Source organism: Mus musculus, chromosome 8 (genome assembly GCF_000001635.26).
Source record: "Mus musculus strain C57BL/6J chromosome 8, GRCm38.p6 C57BL/6J".
NCBI classification, from domain to species: domain Eukaryota; kingdom Metazoa; phylum Chordata; class Mammalia; order Rodentia; family Muridae; genus Mus; species Mus musculus.
Genome location: NC_000074.6, coordinates 23,431,899 through 23,453,970, shown reverse-complemented (window position 1 = coordinate 23,453,970; position 22,072 = coordinate 23,431,899). Strand labels below are relative to the sequence as shown.

General features: G+C 46.5%; 1 protein-coding gene across 2 annotated transcripts in view; it reads right to left on the bottom strand.

Annotated features, from left to right (window-relative positions):
- Nucleotides 1-4,338: 4,338 nt before the first annotated feature.
- Nucleotides 4,339-22,072, bottom strand: part of Sfrp1 (secreted frizzled-related protein 1) — a 38,250-nt gene continuing 20,516 nt past the window's right edge. For both annotated transcript variants that reach the window (XM_011242128.2, NM_013834.3), the window contains one exon: nucleotides 4,339-7,805. In XM_011242128.2, coding sequence (XP_011240430.1) covers nucleotides 7,483-7,805 — 323 coding nt within the window. In that variant the 3' untranslated portion in view covers nucleotides 4,339-7,482. The remainder of the gene's footprint in view (nucleotides 7,806-22,072) is intronic.

The window sequence follows — 22,072 nt, the reverse complement described above, 5'->3', positions numbered from 1 at the left end:
AGAAAGGGTAGGATGTTCTGGCCGGGGGAAGCTGTGGCCTGTCTCTAAGCCAAGGGTCCCAAGGGTGACTGTGTGTGTTCTCCTTACCTTTATTTAGAAGCTGAACCCACCCGCTATGGCTGAGTCTACTTCTCTTGCACAAACTCCCTCGCCTCCATCAGGCAGGGAGGAGTAGACATCAGATGCGGATGAGATGAGTACCTGCTGGGGACCCAACTGGCAGTTCAGCCTGAGGACCCCAGAAATGAGCAGGTAGGAGGGAGAGAAGTGCCCCGGGGGGGGGGGGGGCGGGACTCAGGACAAAGAAGGAGTCACAGTAAGGAAGGCCTAGGACGGAAGATTCCGGCTAGGAGCCAGCCTTCAACACACCAGTCACCCTCTTCCTTCATGGAGTCGTGGTACAGCCAAACTGATGTTAGTTCCTGACCTGGGGAGAGGCATCCTTTCCTTCCCATCTGCTAATGAAAACAAACATGGATGTCTTGTCCTGACTAACATCGGACCTGACTGTCCTCAGTCTCCATCAGAGAATGTTCTCCTCGTTGCTACCCAACTCCCTCATCATTACTAACTTCTGGCACTGTAGAGAGATGGCCTAAGAGACTCCTGGGAGGCTGCAGGACACTTGTGCCCCTTCCCCCTCCTCCCCCCTCCTCCCTCCTCCTCCCTCCCCCTCCCCCTCCCCCCCCCTTCCTACTGACCATCATCCTTGGCACTTCCCCTATGCCTGACCTAAGTCAAAAGCTGACTTGCTACAGCTGTAATCATTGAGTATCTTGGAATGGTAGTTACTAAACCAGGTTCCCAGTAGCCTCAGGTACGAGCCTTGGGGAGGGGGGGATGTCATACAACAGTGTAAGACAGCCCCATTGGGTGTCTGCATGTAATTCTCCCTTCATTAATTCAAATGATGAATTTATTATCCAGGCAAAGAAGAAAAGCTACCCATATCTGTGTGATATCTGCAGAGAGTGAAGCTGAAAAGTGGGAACGGAGGCCCCTATGCCATCTTCTCCGTCTCTTGCCATCTTCCCCGTCTCAAGTCTGAAGAGTATCAGTGAGTCTTTGTGGGCATGGTCAAAAAGTGCAGCGGGGATGCATATGCAAATGTCTCTGTGAGATACCCTGCCCCTTCTGTCTCTGGGAAGAAGACATCGAACGTGCAGCTTTAGATTTGGATCATTTTTCTGTACGCCCTGATACCCAGGGGGTTCTCAGAGAAGCTCTGGCACTGGGTCCCACTGGCACTCAATAAACAGGCTTCCTGAAGGACCACATGCCCTATAAAGGCCCTGACACAGACGTTTGCAAGGATGGAAGCAGAAATTTTCCCCGGAGCTCCCCCTGAAGCCCCCAGGACCAGGCCATGTGAGTTCTGATTCTTTCCCAACACCCAGACTGGCTCATTTTGGTGGTCAGGTGATGGGAAGGTCATCTTAATTAGAAGCACCTGGTGGTGGGGGGGTGGGTTACTGTTTAAAACTGCTGGCTCCTCTCTCCTTCTTCCCACCTCCTTTCTCTCCTTAGACACACACATGCAACGCTCCCTCCCTCTATTTAAGCAAACAACTCTCTCCATGATTAAGTGCAGCCCCTTCTTATCTAAATACTACACAGATGTATGAAGACATGGGAGCTTTCTGCTCCTAGGCAGAGCTCGCTCTGAGACCCATCTTCTCTGAACTGACACAGAGCAGCCTTCCTTGGCCTCCGCTGACAGAAAGTCTAATGCCTGGGACCTAGTAAATCAGTGGTGCTTGGCACGCTGTCCTCCATTTGTCAGGTAGGATTTTCCCTCCAAAGACTTCAGTCACCCTCCCCATCTGGGCTTGCCCCACTACAAGGGCTTGAAAGGGCCCAGATGTGAGCAAATGGATCACGAAAAGTCCCACCTCTGTTGGCGACTTCCTGTATTACTTCAGCTGTCCAGATAACACCCTCAAATGGTTAACTCCGACAGCCACTGCAGTGAGAACCAGGACCTTTAAGGAGGATAGCTTGAAAGGCTAATAGAGTGTCAAGAAGGGGGAGTTGGGGGAGGGGGACAGAAGATGGGATCTTTGAGTGTCCCAGGAGCTAGAGGAGTCGACTCCAAAGGGATGGCAGTCTAGGGCTGAGAGTATAGACAAGAGTAGGGAGCTTGCCTCCCGTATGCAAGGCCTTGGGTCTGGCTCCCAACAGGGGTGGGGGGTGGGGTGGGGGAGTAAATGAAGATTAGCCCCAGCTAATCTGGGCTTATAATCAGCTCTTACTTCAGTTGATTTTGTTCTCAATTCCAAGTACTGTTCACATCTTGAGTTCTGAGGAGTTCCATAATGAGGATTCCCAAGACAGAATTGCTCCAAGTACAAGGACACTGTGGAGCCCCCCAGAGTATCCTTGCCGAAGGCATGCTCTGCAGACCACGGCTCCCATCACCCTTAGAAGTGTGAGGTCCTCAGAAACATTGCGAGTTCCATCTCAGCTCTACAGAGCCTCATTCTACACTTGTCCTATGTGGCTTGTACTTAGTAAATCTTAGAAGTATTCTTGGAAGAGCCAGATGTGCCCCACTGTAAAGGGAAAACCAAAGGCTCATCCCCTTCCTCTGAGGCACTTCATTAATATTAACGTGTCCCCCCCCCCCACAGTATCCGCAGGTTGCCTTGCAGCAATGTGTGCTTGTAGCAAATAACTACCTGTATCTCATGCCCAAGCCACGTTGGTGCTATTAGGATGCTTTGGCAAAGGTGCAACAAGCCAGGTTCTTAAAACTTGAACCAATTGTAATGTGCCCAGGAGAAATAACTACATTGGGAAGACTCTGACCCAGTGAATAGTCCAGTCCATTGATGAATTAAAGTTTTGAAAGAACTGTTAGTTAGGAAGGGAACTGCAAAAGGTAAGATCTGGCTGCAGGAAATAGATGTTCACCTGCATCTTTATTAGCTTGGCCCCTTCTTATTATGACTCTTCTGTGTTTACTGCATGTCATGGGTATCCGCCCCAGTGAAGAGAAGGCAAACTAACATAGGAGACCCCGTTACTATCCTTCCTAATCAAGATTTCTGGGGGGGAAGCCAGAAACTAGATATGGGCATGCCGTTTCCCATGACCACTCGAGACATGCCAACAATTAAAAAAAAATGTTCGCCTTCGCTCTTGTGATCTTCACCCCATGATGGACCCATTTTTCTTCAGAAGCAGATGTGGTGTTGTTGGCATGTCTGGAATCCCTTGTGGAAAGATGGTGAAACCAACCTAACTCAGACGCATCTCTTACTGCCCTTTGACTGGGGGAGGGGGGTCTGGATAGTTCCTTGAAGGGCGGTGTGTGCCACGCAGAGTGAGGTCAAGCAAGCTAGACTCCCAACATACCTAAGCAGCCCCACAGCCTCATGGATCTGGGGATCCTGAATGCCCCAGCACCCCACAGGACTGATGTACACTTCTTCACACCTGTCTTCACCATTGTGCTAATTTGTTAGAAAGAGAACAACTTGAGGCATCATGGCATGGCATAGGTCATGGCAGTAGGGCTTCCATAGGGATAGTGCCAAGTCTAAAGAAAATTCTCCCTTCACACCACAGAACTAAAAGGAAGTGCCAATATTCTACTTGCCCGTCATGCACTTCATCAGAATAGGAGACTATGTTAAAGTCTTCATTTCTTGCCTTTGAAAGAACGCTGTTGCTGTGCCTGGATGAAGTTTTGATGACTTGGGCACATGTGGAGAAAAACTACTAAGTTGTTCTGGTATGGAAGTGTTTTTTGACCAGAGGGCACCATCCAGTGGAGCTATCACTACAATGGAAGAGGCCCAATGCCAAAATGAACAGCCTGGGATCAGCAAAATGTGTCACTGTGGATACAAAGGTGGGTTCAGCAGAGAGCTCAGCCCATACGGCCAGGATGCTGGGACTGTGGGTTCTAAATCTAGCTGCGCCAGTGACCCAAAGTCTTCTTGGCAGTCCCTGCCATGTCATATTTTATTCTTCAAAGTCCCAAATGGGACCACAGCACCAAACATAAGCCATTTCTTAAGTTCTCGCTGGTAATTTGAACGTGAACTCTAAAATGGACCTGTCGGGTGGGGGCATCTGAAACATGGAGCAGAAATGTTTGGCAGAACTGAAACCCACACAGACAGACAGACAGACACCAGGCTTATACGGAGATGGTTAGTGGGGAAGGAGGGCAGGGAATGCCCGTGCTCCTTCTCAGGTCTCTTCCACCCCATCCCACCCAGCTAGGACCAGAAAACACCACTGAAGCAACTCAAGGGAGCATGCCGAGTGGGAGGGCATCGGGGAGTGGGGAGTGGATGACAGGGGTTGGGTCAATCACAACTCACGCTGTTATTGATCGAGTGATTTTAGTGAAGTGAATACATTGGCAGGGAAAGCATGAAAACAAAACACACCTGGGAATCACTATTAACATACGTGATAACATCAAAACATCTGGTCAAATGTAGTTAAGAAACAACAGGAATGAGAAGGAATGTAAAACATCTTCACAGTATTCAAAGCTTTTGTATAAAAGGCTTAGGCTATAAAGTGGAGTCCTCAGGGGGTGCGAGGAGGGGGGAACCAGGGCCAACAGGAATTCCGTCTCTGCGCTTAGGACCCACAGCGCCAGGTCAGAGCAGCCAACATGCCATCCTGGAGATGTGACCCCGGGTCTGCTTCTGGAGCACATCTTGAACCACGTCCGGCTATGAAGGTCCAACAGAGCATCTGGTTACAGGGAGGCTAACAAGATAAAACAGGTTCTAGCTTTGGGAAATGTGATTTCTGTAATTTACACATTCTTAGGAAGCCTGGAACTGGGCTTAGACTCAGCCCCAGGGAGGACCTAGTGCTAACCCACCAACCATGAGCTCTGAGGATACAGAATGTTTTAAAAAGCAAACATATTCTTACAATTCTTGCCTCTCAAGTCTATTTTCTAAGATAGCTATTGATAGTTCCCAAAAGTTTGGTGGGTTTAGCTTTCCCTGACTCTCCGGAATGACTATTTTAAAGCTTTCCAAATCTGACCTTTTCATTGGCAACGCTGGTCAGAGCGCACATGGACCACCTCCATTGGAAGCCAGGGACAAAGCTAATGAGTCTGCACATTGGTTTGTTACACCTTTTGTTGAAAAGGACAAAGGCTGCTGATCATGCAGCTTTCGGGCCCCTAGATAGCCTCCCTTTTTGTCTGGAACTGCTGATGTAGTATAGACAAAACTGGTCTGTGTGTGTGTGTGTGTGTGTCTGAAATCCTCACAGGTCCGCAACAAAACTCTGAAGCTGGGGACTCTGAAGTAAGGGGACAGACAGCTGCTGCAGTTCACATGATCAATTGATCGATCAATTGGTTATGAATCCTTCCTGAGGAAGTTACTTCCTGAGGGTTCCCAATCTGGAGCCCCCCAGAACATGTCCTCCCTTTTATGCTGTGAAACTGCTAACATCCCCAGGGAAAAAAAAAAATCATGTAGGCAGTCTCCCGCCACTCGGAGAGGGCCCTGCCACATGATACACTTTCCCAAAATGAGCAGACCCCTCACCAAGCACTGAACTAGTAGTGGCTCAAGGCCCAGATCTACACACTCAGGAGACTTTGCATTTCAGTTATGGACAATGAGGTTAGACTATTTCTAATTACTAATGCACATACATATTTTTAAATCATCCACAATGATAGGCAAATCACCTAAGGTTCCTCATAACATTGTGATTAAGGTTGGAAGTATTCTTAAAAGGGTTAAGATAATAGGACTACTAAACATGAAGTTAATTAGGTCACTACCCCACTCAGGTCAGTAACTAAGTTGGCATGGTGAGTTTTCAGGCTGGAGTCTTTCAGAAGTAACCAGAGTTTTCCTGTTTCTGGGTCAATCCAAGGCCACTAGATGATTCTTCAAAATCATTCCTACCTCTGGATTGAGTATGCCAAAGGGACAGTCACTGTAGCCCCATGGATGCGGTGGGGAATTATCAGACTTTGGTGGAAGAAATTAACTTTTTTTTTTTTTCAGAACTACAGGGACAACAGGAGTAAGGCTGCCTAAGAGAACTGGAATATTTACATCACTTATTAAGCATACCAACTTTGAGAAATACCTCTGGGCACTTGGGAAAGCTGCAGATTAGTTAGCCTTTGAAACCATCTCCTCGGATAGGGCACTTTAGCCTCAAAAGAATATGACCGGAGGAATGCAAAAGTAAAGGTGGAGGGCTCAGGCAGGCAGCGATTTTAAATTTGTCTGAATTATAGGCAATCATGTATAAGGAAAAGGGCTTTCCTTGCAGAAAAGCAGAGTCTATGGATACTGTCTCCTTCCACAGCTATACTGATTCCTGGGCAGCCAGGCACAGCCATGAGGCCCATCTCCTCCACAGCACATGCACAGAGTTGCCTTCCACAGCACATGCATAGGCGGTGTATTAAGAGGGCAGCCTTGGGCAGTCAACGACGTTAGTCTTTGAAATGCTGAGTGTGGACTTTTACTCAAGCCTTGGAGGGTATGTGGGCTTTTATCCCTGTCTTATGCTGCTGTTCTTTTGAAATGTGACAGATGGAATTACAAAGTGAGGCTGTTGGCACAGGATTCCCCCAATCACCCTGACTTGTGACCTGCTTGACATTTCTACCTTTGCTCATTTCTTCCACTCTATTGTTGAAAACTAGTAGCTGTTGGCTTCTCAGCCTGAAATGCCTCATGTCTCTTCATGCCCACGTACCTCCTTCATACAAAAGCAGACCCTTGCCTGGCATCCTTGTATCCCGATGGACTGGTAGAAGTGTCCATCTGAGACCTACAGTTTCCTATCAAAGGTGGCCAGTTCAAAAGCTGAAGGTAGAGTAGGCAGTGGCCTCCCACCCAAACCCTTAGCTATCCCGTTCTATACTGGGATACCCTGGCTACTTTCAGAAGTGTGTGTGTGTGTGTGTGTGTGTGTGTGTGTGTGTGTGTGTGTGTGTGTGTGTGTTTTGAAGGTGGCGATGGTCTATCTAAGGCAGAAAGAGGGGGATTAATAATAAACTGAAAGCAGCCTGGCTTGGCAATGATCAGACTCTTCTACCTGTAGAGGCTTAGACTCCACAAGCAATTGGTAATGATGTCCCGAACAACGTTGAGCTGAGCAGCTGTCCGTCTGCAGTTCTTTACAATCCGTTTTGTTTTGTTTTTCCAAACCGGCCAACATTTTCTGTTTTTTGTGCCCGAGGCTCAGTGAAAGGATTCTGCCTCTCCTTTTGCACCGTGCCTGCTGGCCCTGCTGCAGCCCTTAAAAAAAAAAAAGCCTTCCTAATCTAAAGGGCCGTGGCCTTAGCTGGATGTGGCTATGGAGGGAAGGGAGAGGGTTCGCTGTAGGAACAGAGCCAGGTGCAATGCAAAAGCCACAACTGTAATGGGTGAGAGCAATATGTGAGCCCCCAAGAGCCAGGGTCATCCACGCGCCCCCACCCTCACCCCAAGCCACACTCCCCTTCCCCAGTCCGCCCCAGTATCACTTAAAAACAGACTGGAAGGTGGGACACTCGTGGTTTTTCATTCTCTTCATGAAGTTTTTGAACTCCTTGTTTTTCTTGTCCCACTTGTGAATGGCTGTCAGCAGGTACTGGCTCTTCACCTTGCGGCCCATGATGAGAAAGTTGTGGCTGAGGTTGTCCAGCTGGTGGCAGGGACAGTCGGCACCGTTCTTCAGGAACAGCACAAGCCGCTTCAGCTCCTTCTTCTTGATGGGCCCCAGCTTCAAGGGTTTCTTCTTCTTGGGGACAATCTTCTTGTCACCGTTTTCCTTCTTCACTTCTTTGATTTTCATCCTCAGTGCTAGGATGAGGAAGAGAGGCAGAGAGGGGAGGGGAGGAGAGGGCAAGGAAGAGGAGGCGTTAAAACAAAGCGCTTAGCATTCAACCCTGTCCTACATAAAAGGGAAACAGTGTATCTCAGTTACCCAGAGTGCTACTGAGCTGCAAGCAACCAGGGATGCTGCGCTGCACTGAGACCTGTCTCAAATCAACTCAACGTTGGTTTTCAACACAGTAAGTGGAATGATTCAGAATCAGAAAGCTAAATAGTCATGTTTTCTATCATGCACAGAATATAGATGGGTGTGGGGGGGTGCGCACACGTCCACGCAGGCGCACACACATGGTGGGGGAGGAGGAATAGTAAGGGAGGGGGAGAATAAGAGAGAACAAGGGAAGTGATATGAGCAATGTAGATACACATGCATGAAAATATCCTAATGAAGCCCATTCTTTTATATGCCAAGGCAATAGAAAAAGAGAGATCACATAACTCAACTTAATCTACATAGTCTAATGTTATTAGACTTGTTTAAAGAAAAACATTTAAAGAAAAAAATTGCTCTAAATTTTTCAGAAGAAAATTAGTGGTTTGTGTTTTATTTACTTTATATTTTGATTTTTTGAGACATGGTTTCTTTGGGTATCCTTGGCTATCCTGGACTTAGCTCTGTAGACCGGGCTGGCCTCAAATTCACAGAGATCTACCTGCCTCTGCCTCCTGAGTGCTGGGATTAAAGATGTGTGCCACCACTACCGGGTGTGGTTTGTTTTCATAGCATCCAAAACAAGGTGGACAGAATCTGTGTGCATATTCAGCAAGGGAGATTCAGAGAGCAGTTCAAACCATATGCCAGGGTGCACTCAACATCAATGTCCAACTCTAGTACAGGCAAAGTCAGAATTCCTCTAACTGTATGTTCAGGAAAGTCTGCCTGCAGGTACTGTCCCGCTGATCAATAAGTCACAGATAGGTGCCATTGAAGTCTTGTCTACTGAAAGGACCCATGCAGAATTAAGCTCTTCCCTGACGCCCTGGCAGCTGAGAGATAGTCCTAGGAAATACACCCAAGGATGAATGCTTATCACATCTAATATGGAATAAGAGCTATTCATGGTCTCAGAACAGGAGAGAAGAAAACCCTAGCTAGCCATCAGCCCTCACTCCTCTTTGCTTTGCGATCCACAGATTCTGTGTCACTTTTCTATATGGGGCATGGAACACAGGGCGCCACTGTATGCTAGGCACGCACTGTACCTCTGGACTTCCCCTGGCCCTGAATATTTATTTAACCTATGCACTGTTCCTTTGGTGGTGGCCATACTGGGCCCAGTGATTAAAGATGATCATTAAGCACACATTGTTGTACTCCATTAGAACTAGCCAACACCAGATATTAGGAATCAGGAAGCATCAGGTACCAGATAGTCTGTACATCCTCTGAATTCTTCTGAGTTAACAGTTACCAAGCAACCCCCCCCAGCCGCCATTTTTAATAGCTCAAGACTTCCATTGCATCCCATGGTGAAGAAAAGCCTTCTTTTTGAATCACGCTTTGTAGCTAGTGATTCTGAAAGTGTGAGGTCAACCTGGAAAGACACTTGATTCTTGTTGTTGTTGTTTTCTCTAATGGATGGTTTATAGTAACTCCACGAAGAAAGGACAATTACTTTCCCCATATAAGAGGTGAGAAAACTGACATCCGGCTCGTCGATTGGCTTGCTCATTTGTTAATTTTAAGTTCCAACCTACGTATAGTAATCAATTGTCCATTATGCTAACAAATTCCTGAGCTAAATCAGCTCTTGAGAAGGAGAAAAGGTTCATTTTGGTGGAGCTCTAGTTTTCAACCCATCACTTTTGTCCCATGAGACCATGGCAAGACAGCATATCATAGCAAAGCCACATAACAGGAAAAAAACAACTAGCCACATAACAGCTAGAAAGCAAAACAAAACAAAACAAAAATGGGGTGCCCTAACACAAGCCAACAATAACTCATTTCCGCTAGGCCCCACCTTCTGAATGTTCTACCAGCTCCCAGAGTGTCACAGGCTGGGGACCGAGACTATAGCCCTCAGGGGGCTATAACCAAACCATGGCGGCATTACTAACTGCACACTTCCAATCACAGGGCTGTGCTTGCTGCCTCTGTGGCTTCAAAATCCTCTATAATGAACCCGAAACATAGGGTGCTCATTAATTGGATCAAGAAAATAAGAGACTCAGATAGGCTCCCAAATGGCACAAGAGGCCTTCTGGCTGAAAGAGACCATGTAAGTAGAGAATTTACTAACTGATTGTTCTGTTGGTTACAAGGCCAAACCTTGGCTGCCTTACAAGAAATCAAAAGGAAGAGTAAAGAGTCTTGAGAGTCAGTCTTCAATGGCTAGTGTCTGTGAACTCAAAATACTCCCCTATTGCTTTCTTTTTCTGATGAATGGACATCGAGATCTTGAGGCCTACTTAAGTCCCTCATGCTGAGGCCAGCAGGAAAGTCACAGTGGAACCTCATGAGCAGACTGTGATAGCTGTTGACCTCCTAGCTCTTTTGGAGGTTCCAAGCACTCGGTCAGATAAGCCATAGCTTCCCAAGGAATTCAAAGTATCAACACCGCCACCCCCAGGGGGGTCACTGCCCGCTGCTTTTGATTTGCTTGTGTCTCACACCCATAATGAACAGAACAATTGGAAGCCAGCAGCTGAGTATGTGGTAAATGAATACACAGCAGAGACTATCCCTCTAAGGCCTGCCTCACCCCAGACAGGCCCAAACTGGCCCACAACTTACCTCAATTCCCACTGTTGGCTTACAGATCTTGAACCTGGGAGTTCACTTGAAAAAACAAAAAAAAAAAAAACCAAAACAAAAATCACTTGTTCCAGTGCTGAATGGGAGAAGTTCTTGGAGGGGTAGAGTGAGGAGACCAGCCAGAAGATACTCACCACATGGGCCAAAGCCAAGCCAATCTCATCTCTGCCCTCTTCTGCCAAATAGAGCCATTGAAATGGAAAAAGGAAAAAGAAAAAAACCAACCACCCAACAACAACATTTTCTATTGTTTGTATCCTGGCGCCCTTTCAAGACCTATGCGTTAAAAGCTTAGTCCTTAGCGGAGCTATTAGAAAGTAGTGGAATGTTCTCGGGGTGGGTGAGAGGTCTTTAGGTCACTGCTGTGTGTCTTTTGAGAGGCGACTGTAGGATCCCCTCCCTGTACCTTCCTACAGTCTTTGGAACTTTTTGGCCATGAAGGAAGTGGCTTTAGACCAAGATGTATTCTAGCTGTGATGCTCTGACTCTAATAAGGCAAAGGCCAACTGATCATGCACTAACCTCTCCTGCATACGTTGGTTCTAGGAGATATTTGCTGTATCAGGAAACTAACCCACTACTTCTTAAAGAAAGGCTGCAGAGTATTGCACAGTAGCAAGGCAGTAAGAACAACGCCAGCCCTTCACAGGGCATCTCCAGCCCAGGTAGTTAGATGATACCCAAGCCCGGTGTATAGAACCAATCTACACTTTAGAATTGGTCAAGTGCCACCTAGATCACCATGAGAGACTAATGCACGTACCAGCGAACAACAGGGGTGAAAGGTGTCATCATTTACTGAGTACCCAGCATGCATTGTGCTCTCCAGATGCACACAAACTAGGTGCTCCATCTACTACAATGGCGGTCAGTCAACCTGTGGGTTGCAACTCCCATGGGGGTGTGTGTGTCACATATCAGATATCCTGTATATTAGATATTTACATCGTGATTCATAACAGTACCAAAATTACAGTTATGATGCGGCAAGGAAATAGTTTTATGGTCAAGGATCGCCAGAACATGAACCATATTAAAGGGTCGCAGCACTAGGACGGCTGAGAACCACTGCTCCGCTGGCTCTCGCTTGCTAATCATAATGACAGTTAAGCATCCATTTTGAGTGTTTTATTATAATCAAGAAGAGCCCGGGCTACACAACGACAGCACAAGGCTGCAATTTGTAAGTGGAGCAATCAGGATTAGAACCCGCAGCCAAGCCCACAGATCCCATGCTCTCTCACCAGCCATTATTAAGTTGAAAACGCTATTGCTTCAGTGGAAACTATTTCTTGATTGTGCTGCTTTTAATCACAACTTAAAAAAAAAAAAGTTCCTTTGTCATGACCATGTAAAGGAATTTAGTTTACATAGGTGGGGGAGCAGGGAAGGGAGGGGGGATTGATGGAAATATGGTATGCATTAGGCTCTCTAGTTCTTGGCTATTCGGCTCACTTTCTTTTTCAAGGTGGAGAAAGTAGGGAAGAAGGCACATATGGCCAGAATTGCTAACATCTTTCCACCTTCCCAGGGTTGCTTTCGGCATGCAGATTACCAGCAGTGTTTGATAGGCAATTACTCATCCAAAGTTAATTTCTTCTCATCTTTAAATGCCTAGGCAAAGTCCTCCTCCTCCTCCTCCTCCTCCTCCTCCTCCTCCTCCTCTACCACCACCCCCACCACACCATAGGCACAAAGGCAGAAGTTGGTAAGGGCTCAGAATAGCCAGGAATCAATCGCCTTGCTCTCCAGTCCCATCATGCTTACTGCCAGGGCTCTGAGAAATTCACCCATGGAGGAGTTTGCAGTACAAATGGTAGTGGCCTTAAAGACGAAAGGGGCAGTAGCTACAGGGCACAATAGTAGCATATGGACTTAAAGCCTCGCTGCCAATGTCTTGAATCTCTGCTTTCCTTCTGTAAGACGCAGGGCACAGTGTGGTTGCTGGCATGGCCTAGGTCTTTTCCAGCACTCTGCTCACCTGCCCTGTTAGATAAACACTACATTGTAACTAACCCTCGGGTTTAGTTTTTTAGATTTCAGCCACCTTAAAACAAAAGAAGGAAAACCCCCCCAGGCAAGTAAAATGATTCTTTTTTTCCCTCCTTAGCAACAATTTAACATCCCCAAGGGTAAAGTATCACTCTTATCTATGCTTTACTGCCAGCCAACAATTCAGACACTCTGAAATGTTGGAAAACTCCAAACTTGAGGTTGCAATTTGTACTGTTTGAGTCTTTCTCAGAAATCTTAAAACAAACGATCTCTTTGGTCTGAGTACATCTGAGCACATTTCAGTAGACCATGAAAGCTTCATTCCACTCTCAGTCACTCAAACCATGTTTTCTGCACACAAATTACACTTTCTCGACAGCCTCCCACAAGGCTCAGCCGTATTTCTGCCGCCAAAAGGAGAATCAGAAAAGTCTGCACACTCATCCCAAGCCTGCACTTCCTTCCAAATCATCTCTTCCCCTTGACCTCCTAACCTCCTAAAGGGGTCTGTCTGTCTTCCGGCCATGACCAGGTATAGCCACTAGACGAAAGGCAGCTACCAGCCAAGGGTCATGCCTGTAAACAGCCAATAATCTGGTATGGCTGTAGTGATCTAAGAAGGGAAAGAAGGGACCAAGAAAGCAGGGGTGAGTGTGGCTGAGAAGTGCAACTGGTTACAGGTAACGGGTACAGTGAAGGGCAAGATACAGAGAACACAAGAAAAGGGAGAATCCATCTTTGCTTTGATCCAGAAGCATCTTTGCTGGGGTGTGGGGAGAAGAGTTATTAGCGAAGTGTCAGAGGCAAAGATTAAAAATGAGCAAAACGCCCTAGGCAGCTGTTTCAAATGGAGGAGACACCTCCCCTCCCATGCTCTGAAAAATGTGTCTAAAACCGGACTGCCTGGTGATGCAGGTCACTGCTGACCTGCACGGGCCAGGATCTGAGCCAGCGAAGGTTATTCCAGAGAGCTGACTGCCAAGGGAAAGGAGAGACCAAAGCATTCCCTGCAGACAGGCTCTGAATTCCTGGAATGTCTGAGAAGAGCAACAACCAGTGAGCATCACTAGCCAAACATACTAGATGGGGTGCACACAGCACTCTGCTTCCTCCTGAAGTGAACTGAAAATTAGTTAAAAAGAAAAGAAAAGAAAAGAAAAGAAAAGAAAAGAAAAGAAAAGAAAAGAAAAGAAAAGAAAAGAAAAGAAAAGAAAAGAGAAGAAAAGAAAAGAGAAAGAAGAAAGAAAGAAAGAAAGAAAGAAAGAAAGAAAGAAAGAAAGAAAGAAAGAAAGAAAGAAAGAAAGAAAGAAAGGCAGGAAGGCAGGAAGAAAGAAAGAAAGAAAGAAAGAAAGAAAGAAAGAAAGAAAGAAAGAAAGAAAGAAAGAAAGAAAGACTGCAAGAGCTGCAGAGATAGCTGCTCAGCAGTTAAGACCAATTGTTGCTCTTGCAAAGGACCTAGGTTTGATTCCCAGCACCTGCATCGTGGCTCACAGTGATCCATAACTACAATTCCAGGGGATCCAGCATCCCCTTGTGACTTCTGTAGGTACTAGGCATGCCCACAGTGCACATATATACACATGCATAAAATAAAATAAACCTAAAAAAAATTAAAAATCAACCAAGCCCATACAAGAAAAATGGTAAAGACAACGGGAACACATCAAGAGCATTCTGGATAGCAGAAAGCAAAAGAAAATCAGATTTGTCTTGACAGAGAAGACAAACTGAAACCATCGGCTCAGAGAGAGATGGCCCACGCTAGTTAGAGCAAGCAGGCCCCCATAGTCAGGGTTGCAGATGCTGATGGGCTAGGCCATAGGATGCAGCTATGAATTCAAGTAGCTAATCTCACCAACTACCCCAGCAGCAGCCAAGGGGTCTATTCTATATGGCAGACTTGCATCCAACAGAGGAAAGGGATGGAGTGCTGGAGATGTCACAGCATTTGGTGAGAGACTATGTGGTTACAAAGTGGGAGCCTCACATCTTGGAACATGGTCCAGACTGGTGAGATGGCTCAACAGGTAAAGGTGCTTGCTGCCAAGTCTGATAACTTGAGTTCACTCCCTGGATCCCAAATCATGAAAAGAAAAAACTCCCAAGACTTGTCCTCTGACCTCTACACTTACTCAAATACATAAATACATACATAAAGAAAATGTGATTAAATTGTTTAAAAGACACTGATTTCCATTCCAAGTCAGAAGGTTGAATGGTCTCTGTCTCTGTTTCCTCTCTCTTTGAAAAAAATCTAGTAGCTCAAAAGAACAGACCATGTTTTGTTTTGTCTTCCTTCCTTTAAAGTCTCAATGAGACCCACCAAACTGCAGACTTACCTACCATACAAGGAGCGCTTGACTCCAAACTTCTAAAATTCAAATGTCCAAAGAATTGATGGGATTTTGAGGTAAGTCTAAATGTGAATGATAGAGACCAAAATATAAACGATAAACGGAAAAAGAAAAAAGGTTTTCAGAGATAATAGAGAGAATGTAGAAAGGCATAAGCAATCTTTAAAATGTGATAATATTATGTACGTTACTATATCACATCACAAGAACAGGAAACCATTACAGGAAAAGTGAACAAAAGAGGAGTATGTTCAATACATGTGTTTTAAGACAGGTTTAAAGGCATTTCCTGAAATCATAAACAAAGTGACAGAGAGAGAGAGGAGACAGGAAAAAGATAAAAATAGACTATCAAGCCAACAGTCTCTATATCCAAATAAAGGGAATTACAGAAAACATAACAAAGTGGGGGAGGGGGGAATCAAGGAAATAATCCCAGTCAGGTTTTTCAGATGAAGAACATAAACTCTCAGATTACACAGTTCCCAGCTCAAAGAATCATGACATTTAGAAACATAAGAAAAATGAAAAGGAAAAAAAAGACATTTTTAAATACACAGAGAAGACTATATCCATCTAAGGCAAAGGATCTGGCATCAGGATGGTACTGGATTTTGCAATAGCAACCCTAAGAGCTGTAGAACAATGAAGGGAAACCTTTAAAATCCCCAAAGATGATCCCAAGCCAAACCACCAGTCAGCACTTGCCAACGGGATAGAGACACCTTCGGCCATTAAAGGGTTAAATAGTAATTAGTCCCTATGCATCTTTCATGAGGAACCTATTTTCTTTTAATGAAGGAGTTAATGAAAAGAAGTGTAAGATTCAGGAAAATGAAGAGCTACCATATCAAGAAACCCAAATAAGAAGGCTTAAAGGGGCTTCTCTGTAACACTTAGCACAGCCGCTTGGTCTCCGTTCACTCAGACTGAAGCAAGAAGCAAGGGAGAGCTCGGGAGACAGACTGATGTACAACAGGAAATAAGGAACAAAGAAAAGAAAACGAGGCGATTATTATCTCAAAGGAACATGAAGGGGTAAAAGGAAAGGAGACACAGAGGTGCTACACTTTATTGCTAGGCTGGAAATAATGTCTCCATAGTGCCAAGAAATTAAACTGCATGCGCATTAAGCCAAGAGTGCTGTGTGGCTGCATTAGGGAAGGTGATGTAAACGAGACCGTCTTCCACTTTCATTGCAGAAATGTCAATAAAGACTGTGAACAAGGAGACAAAGACACCAAACACTGCAGGCCCTGGTACTTGCTACAGTCTGCTAACTACCTCCAGAAACTGTAGCAAAGGAAACCGATCACTTCTGGTGTGTGACCTTGGGGTGGGAAGGCACTGGGGGAGAGAGGCTGCACTTTGGCTTTGTTGATTTTTCAACTGTGTTTTGAATCACAAAATGCATACATTTTTAGGAGTGTAGGGTCTCCTGCAGGACAGGAATGAGCTTGTAAATGGAGACTATACATTTTCAATTTAAATGAAGCAGCTTCATTTTTGTTTGTTTGTTTTTGTTTGGTTGTTTGGTTTTTGGTTGAGGCTACTTGCACCAAAACTCTGCATTTCAATTGGTTTGTCTTTCTTTCTCTTTCTGTCGCCACTGATTTGTCGTCTTGCCTTTTAAGCAGTGAAGGAGAGGCAAGCGACACATCTTGTCTCCCACCATTCCCAGATGAGAAATCCATTAGGTCAGAGTGAGCTCTGTTTACTTCCAATTGGAGTTCAACCTACTCCTGAGTAAGTTATGAAGCTGGAGACCCTCAGAGCCGTGGCTACCACCTGTCCCGGCCTCTGCCCAGAGCGTCAGTGGTTCCTGGAGCAAAAATGGGTGGATGGGGACCACTGACCCAACCCCTGCATACATTCTTTCCAAGAGTACAGTGAGGAGCAGACACCAGGGTACCCCAGCCTGACCCCTGAGAAATTTGCTTCATCCTAATTACTTTCTGTTTCAGAGAGATTTCCAAATAGATGATGGGGAGCAAAAACAAGCTGGTTCTGGAAGCTAACAACCTTGCTACACCATAGCTTTTCATGGTTTAGGAAGATGGTTACAGACTGGCTACCCCACAGCTTACACAACTCCTATGGATCTTCCAGGTAAAACAATGCGTTCAGATAACAATGTTTCACTCAGCTATGGAAGCTGGAGGGCAAGCCTTCTGCTTCCTTCTCAGCTCATAAATCTCCCAAGGCCTGAGGCAAGAAACACCTTCCCTGAACACAGTTATGCAAGTGAGATTTGGTAACAGGCTAGGCCAAGGTCCTTTGGTGGGAAGAGCTGCAGACACCTTCCAGAATGCAGCATAGGGCCTGGTCGACATGGGGCTCTGGCTTTGAGAAACAGGGGCCCAAATGTGTCCTACTAATAAAGGCCTCCCGACGGCAGCTTGACAGAGTTCAGTGTTGGCACCCGGAGTCGGGGTATAACAGCACTGATTTGTTTAGCAAAGAGCCGCCACTACTCAGTCACAATAATTCAGACTCTATTCCCTGACCACAAACCCACACACTACATACTTCTAGGCATTTCCTGAAATACTACAGGACATACATTACACAAATAGACAGACAGACAGACAGACAGACAGACAAGATTGAAGGACTTGCCTATCTACAAAGAACAACAGATACTGAAATTTTTCCGGTGACTCATTTGGAACCAATCATTTAATTGAAGTTGTCCTGTTTTCTGGATTTCAGATAATCTAGAATTTAAGGAGCTGACCATAGAAAAGAAGTTTACCCCACTAAACACGCACACACAGAGGCACTCGTGCACACATACACGCACTCTCGAACCCACACCAGCAGTTTCAGAGTTAGCCATCTGGAAGCCCACTGCTAACCATCGGACTCCACAGACTACTCGGCTTCCCCATTCACTTAGGCTGCTGCAGCAGCAAACTGGGACTCTCACCTGGAGACCAAAGTCATGGATGGTGGGATTTTTTTTTTTTTTTATCTCAGAAGCATGACTCTGGCACCAAGAATTTGAACCCCTGAGTAGAACCAAGAGATTTGGTGCTTTCTCCTCCTGGAGCCAGCATAACCACCCCCATCTCCCACTTCTCAGGAGGCTGAGAAGTTTCCCTTCAAGTCAATCACTGGGATTGACTGAGTCTTGGCTCCAATCCAGGCAAACCTGCCAAAGTAAACAGCTGTCCCCACCGTGAGGTCACTGAACCTCCAGCCCTCTCCATTCCACCTCCTGGTGTTCACAGGAATGGCAAAGTCACACAATGTCTCACAGTCTCTTGGAAGGAAAAAAGAGAATGGGATTCAGAGCCCACGAACTAGATAAGCCATGAGCTCTCAGCAGTGACTGCAAACACGGGTCTCAGCCCTGAACATCAGAATCACTCAGCAGGCACCTTAGGGTGGAGACTTTTAAGACGCCCTCCCTCCCTCCTCCTCCACTTCTCCTCCCCCAGTTTCTGATTCAGCAGCCGTGGGTTAGGACCCAATAATCCACACTCCTGATAAGTTCCAGAAAAGTGCTGCTGCTGCAGCCGGGCCTGCACCAGCTTGAGAAATGCCCAAGGGGTTTGCAGTAAGGACTGTTTGGACCTAGCAGCATTAGCAGTCAGTGGACTCCTGAGGGCCTCAGTCCCTCAGCTCTGGTGCTCGAAAAGCCAGAAAAACAAATGCTGTTCTAGCAAGAGACAGCACACTCTGGAAGAAAATGGGCCCACGCCCAGAGTTAGCAGACCTCAGCGAACCCCACCAGCAGCTTCTCCTATGAACACGTGTAAAGCACTTGGCTTCTCTGGCTCTCGAGAAACACTTACAGAGTGAGGGAGGGAGACAGTTGGGTGTTCCAGGCCTGCAGTCTACATCTAAATCTTCCAGGTTGCCCTTCGATGTCTTGGAAATCCAGTACTGAATCCCAGGCCACCCAAGATGTAAATACCCCAGATAGCCCACGGGTGGCCTTCACTGCTCATATTGCCCAGGGACTTGGCCTGCACTTACCCCAACCCAGCCTTACACTGACAAATGACAGCCCAAGAGGATGACCTTAATCCAGACTCAAAGACAACCCCAAAGCAGGACCCGCATGACACACTCCAAGAATGGTACTGTCATCCCTTCATGTCATCCCTTTAAAGGATGGCAAGAGAGAGGCCCAGGAAAGGTATTTTGCAGTTCTCTGAAGAAGCCAGGAATCCAGTGGCCCTGAGCAATGGTGGCCACAGACACACTCTGGCTTTCTCCCCTCCGTTTTCACACTGAGTCACATAGAAGCAGCATGTGTGCTTTTCCTATTTAAGTAAAATAATAATAATAATTTGGCTCTAGGAAACTTTCAGGCAGCCAGGTCCAACCCTGTGTCCCATGGCCCTCAATGTCTGAACCTTGGACAGATGCAGCTTTGCATGATAACGACCCTGGAGTATGTCTTACCTACCCTTCTCCCCACTACAAGTTCACACAAACCCTGCTTGGCAACCACTGCAAAGGTTCGGCCACTAAGCATTTCTTGGGCAATAAATAAATAAATAAATAAATAAATAAATAAATAAATGCAAGCATAGTCATTGCCCCGAACAAAGCTCACAGTCTCACTCGTGAGACTGTAATTCTTTATGCAAACACATTCTTTCGCTCTTCTCTGTGTATTCCCAGGCCCCTAATTTCCCAAAGAAGACACTCAGATAACACACATGGGAACAGGCAACTCATCTGTCCAGGTCCCAACCAGACGATGGTGGAGCTGAAATTTGAACCCAGGAAGTCATGCTCACGAAACATACGTAATATCCAGGATCCCTGTGTCTGGAGAGCTTTCTTATCTACGGTAGAGAGATGAGAAAGCTCGTCTCAAGTCTCACTGGTCCCCTTTTCCTTCCAAGAGCACTATGGATGTCAGAGAATTTAGAGGATACTCTCCCTCTTACTCAGCACAAACTTGTGCTAAGAAGACCAAGAACAAAGATGATGCCCAAACCCTTCATTTCAGCCATCATTAATTCTGTCCCCACACCCACCTCCTCGGTAACCTCCATAGTAACACAGTTAAGCTTCGCGTTCATTTCCATTCTCTACCCTATCCATCTGCCTTTGAATCCACTGTTTTCAGCCCTTCTAAGGGTTTATGCTCACATCAGGGAGATTCTGGCAGACAGCCACTGGGCCAATCTGAGCCCAGGCCCTCAAAATACACCTTCCCATCCAGGAGACGACAGCTCTACAAAGTCTGTGGAGAGGAGCTTAGTAAGAAGTGGCTAGAGCACACCCAGTCTAGAGGCCCACAGGGTATGTACACAGATCCAGGGATATGACAATATATATTCAATAGGAATGCTGGTCTCTCTCTCCAAGGGAAAATTAGTCCCGACCTGATATGGGTTACGTAGAGGCCAAGAGTATACACGTTAAGTCAGAGTTGGCACCTGGCCTATCTCAAGGCCGGCCTCATCTCTATCCCCAAAGTTTCTCATGATGCTCCAGCTGCTTTTGAGCTGGCCTTCACCCAGGGTAGCAACAGATGCCAGCCTGGAGCCGAGTATCCAGTCCTCTTAATCTCTCTCCTATCCGTACAAACAGCAGAGGAGTTCTATGAACCCAGGGAAGCCGGTAGGCAAGCACACTGCTTAGTGTGGGTTCTTGCCTTTTTCACGACACAATCTTTCTCCCTTTCGGCCATGGAGACTTCACCATTGTATTTACTGAGCTTTGGGACATCTTCCCTTGGCAGAGGCTGCTGAGCAGACATCACGTCCTTCTTTCTATGCCTGGAGAGACCCCTATGCAATGGAAGCAAATAGGTTTTTGTGGGATACCCAGTAAAACCATACTTGGGAAAGTACCTGACAGGCATATTGGTTTTGTAGCTGGTCCCAAGATGTACTGAGAGATGCCCAATTCGCTGAGCACAACACAACAACAACAACAACAACAACAACAAAAGAGATGAGCTGATAAAAGACTCCCAGATGTGTATGTGTGTGGTGTGCCTAGGATTGGTCACATGTGTAGACACACGTAGCATGTGGGAGTGCGAAGGTCTGAGGTAGTGTATTGGAGATTACCTTTGGCAATCACTCTCCACCTTATGTATTAAGGGGAGGTCTCTCACTAGAGCTAGAGCTTGCATGTTCAGCTAATATAGCCAGCCAGTTTGCTCCCAGGGTTGCTTGTCTCTGCATCCCACAGGCAGGCTGCTGTGGTCACCCAGCTTTTGCATGAAGTTCGTAGGGATCTGAATGCAGTCCTCAGACATACACAGCAACCACTTTATCCACAGGGCCATCGACCCGGCCCCAACACTTACTTTACTTTGTAGAAGTAAAAAAAATAAAAATTGCTTCTTCCATTTGGCTGTCCCTTTTCAGTAGTTCAAGCCACCCACAGAACTAAAGAGGACTCATCCTTTTGCTTAAACTAATAGCATCCACCAAGCCAACGCTATACAGCTGTCTCCACTGAGCCAGCGTGCAGGAGTATGAGCAGCAGGGCATCCGTCCCTCACCACATCCTCACGACCTGTTTGCAACTGACTGTGTGAGGACTAAAGCCATCCTCAGGTTAGCAGGTAGTGGGACCTACACACAGACAAGCACATCTACACAAAGACATAAAAGCCACTGGGATAATCTGAGACTAAGGATGACTCTAGTTTATCCGCCCAGCCTTGGAAGCAGGGCCTGACAGGAAGAAGGAACTGAGGGCTCCAGGTCCAGTTCAGATGAGCTCTAATGTAGACGGGCCACACTGTGGGAGAAAGCTCTGTCTTCCCGGAGGTGGTGACACAGTCGGACAACCCAACCTGCCAATGCCCTTCTAGAGCAACAGTACCCAGGCTCCAGGCATGGCACCTGTGCTCTGTGACAGCTAAGCATGAATAAGGACCTTCAGCCTGTCAGTGTGGCTGCAGCTCGGCTAGCCAAGGAAGTAGATGGGTGGGGTGGCAGCCAAACCAGCAACCAACCCCAGGAGCCAGGGCCAACTGCAGAGTAAAGAGGCAGGTCTGACAAGATGGCAGAGGAATCAATCATCACCCTGGGGGCCACGGGACCCTTGGCAAGCAGTTGGAGAGCTCAGGTGAACACAGAGCAGCATGTCCATGACGTGACTGAATGTCTTGTCCTCACTGTCTGCGAGGCGGGAACCTC